The sequence below is a fragment of the Arachis ipaensis genome, chromosome B06 (genome assembly GCF_000816755.2).
Source record: "Arachis ipaensis cultivar K30076 chromosome B06, Araip1.1, whole genome shotgun sequence".
NCBI lineage: Eukaryota > Viridiplantae > Streptophyta > Magnoliopsida > Fabales > Fabaceae > Arachis > Arachis ipaensis.
In genome coordinates this window covers 132,018,448-132,020,371 of record NC_029790.2, presented here as the reverse complement: position 1 = coordinate 132,020,371, position 1,924 = coordinate 132,018,448, and the positions used below count along the sequence as shown (strand labels likewise).

General features: G+C 30.0%; 1 protein-coding gene across 1 annotated transcript in view; it reads right to left on the bottom strand.

The window, feature by feature from the left end:
* The window catches only part of LOC107605437 (7-deoxyloganetin glucosyltransferase), a 3,047-nt gene continuing 1,541 nt past the window's right edge, over positions 419-1,924 (bottom strand). Inside the window, exon 2 of the mRNA XM_016307318.2 lies at positions 419-1,490. Within this exon, the coding sequence (XP_016162804.1) occupies positions 541-1,490 (950 nt within the window). The 3' untranslated portion in view covers positions 419-540. The remainder of the gene's footprint in view (positions 1,491-1,924) is intronic.

Here is a 1,924-nt window from a genome sequence, read left to right as displayed (position 1 = left end):
AAAATAATTAAATATGTATAACAAGTCTCAACATCAAATTTTAAATAACTAACAATGACATAATAAGTCTCAACAATATCTTGAAAAACCAATAATAACATAACAATAGAAATAAAATTATAAATTAGTTAAAATAAATAAATAAATCATATTTTGAATATAAAATATTTATTAAATAATAATAATACATGAATAATATAAAAATCTATAACAAATTGAATATATTATAAGTAAAATTGTAAATAATAAAATAATAGATTCGAAATCCGATTCAATCAATGCGGTTTACAAAAAATATAATCCAATCAAATTTAAATTAATACAATTTTAATCAATTTTTAGTTTAAATTAAATTAGATGAGCGGTTTAATTTTAAATTGGTTTGGATTTGAACATCCCTATTTAGGAGTTCAGAAAAGATGGCAATGATAAGTACATATAATAGATGTAATACAACATATGTATGTAAAATTATCTGTGCCCGCATTCATATATAGGTAGAGCTAAACACATTATGCATAAAATAAAGAAAAAAACTAGCTACTTTGTAGTAGTGAAATTGTTCAATAGAACTTGATGAAGCACCTTCTCTAGATTCTGAAATGAGGATCCATCCGGGGCAGAAGCAGCATCCTTGGCTAATTTCTTCCATTGCAAAGCCTTTTGTCTCATATCTTGACCCTTCTCTCCATCCATTGACTCCCTCACAAGGCTCTCAATTTTCTCCCTGCTAACATATTCTATCTCCAACCCATTTCCCCACTCCTTATTACAAAACCTACAATTGGTTTGTTGCTCAGCAAAGAAGGGCCAACATATCATGGGCACACCACCACACACACTTTCCAATGTTGAGTTCCAACCACTATGTGTCAAAAACACCCCAATTGAAGGGTGAGCCAAAACTTGTTCTTGGGGACACCAATTTGATAACATGCCTCTAATTTTTGTCACTTCCAAAAATTCAGGAGGTAACACAGCATTTTCACCAGCCACAAGATCTGGCCTAATTACCCAAAAGAATTTTTTGTTGCTATTGGCAAGTCCCCAAGCAAACTCTATTAAGTTTTCATTGGTCATAGTTGTGATGCTACCAAAGTTCACATACACAACTGAATTGGGCTCTTGTTTGTCTAGCCATTCAAGACACTCTAGATCCTCTTTCCAAAGGTTGGATGAAATTTTGTTTAAGTGCTCGTTGTTGAAGTGGTTCAGTTGAAAATTCAAGGGACCAATGGGATAAATAGGAGGCATGTTATCAATGGAAGAACATGCTTCCAAAACATCATGCTCCAAAGCATCAAATGTGTTCATTACTATTGCTGAAGCTTTGTGAGCTCGTGCACACTCTCCTATGAAGAAATCAAGCATAATATCTTTTAGGTCTGTGGTTCTGAGGAAGCTGGGCATATCCCTCAATCGAATTTCTTTAATTCCTGGCACCCAATCTAGGGTAGTCTCCAAATATCCATTTGTGACATAGCTCATATCTGCATGTCAATCGACTCATATATGCTATATTCTAATAATTACTTTGCTTAGGCAAGATTAACTATTTTAAAAGTGAAATTGAAAAGTATTTTTAAAGCGAAAAATATCTCTAAAATTGCAAAATTATATAACTAATTTCAAATTATTTTAAATACTTTTATCCTGAAAAATAAAATTAATTTAAGTAATTTAATAAATTAATCTGTCTTATGTCACGAATTCGGACCATCAAAATATTTAATAAAATAATATAAAATTCATGAGATCAGATACGTCTAATATCGATATATCACAAATTTAATAAAAAATACATATAATTTTTTATATTTTTTATAATTTGTGAAGGATTAGCGAATAAATTGTTTTCCTTATTAATTAATGATTTGAAATTAATAAGAGAATCATCTAAGGTGCCATTGAAAATTAAATTAAA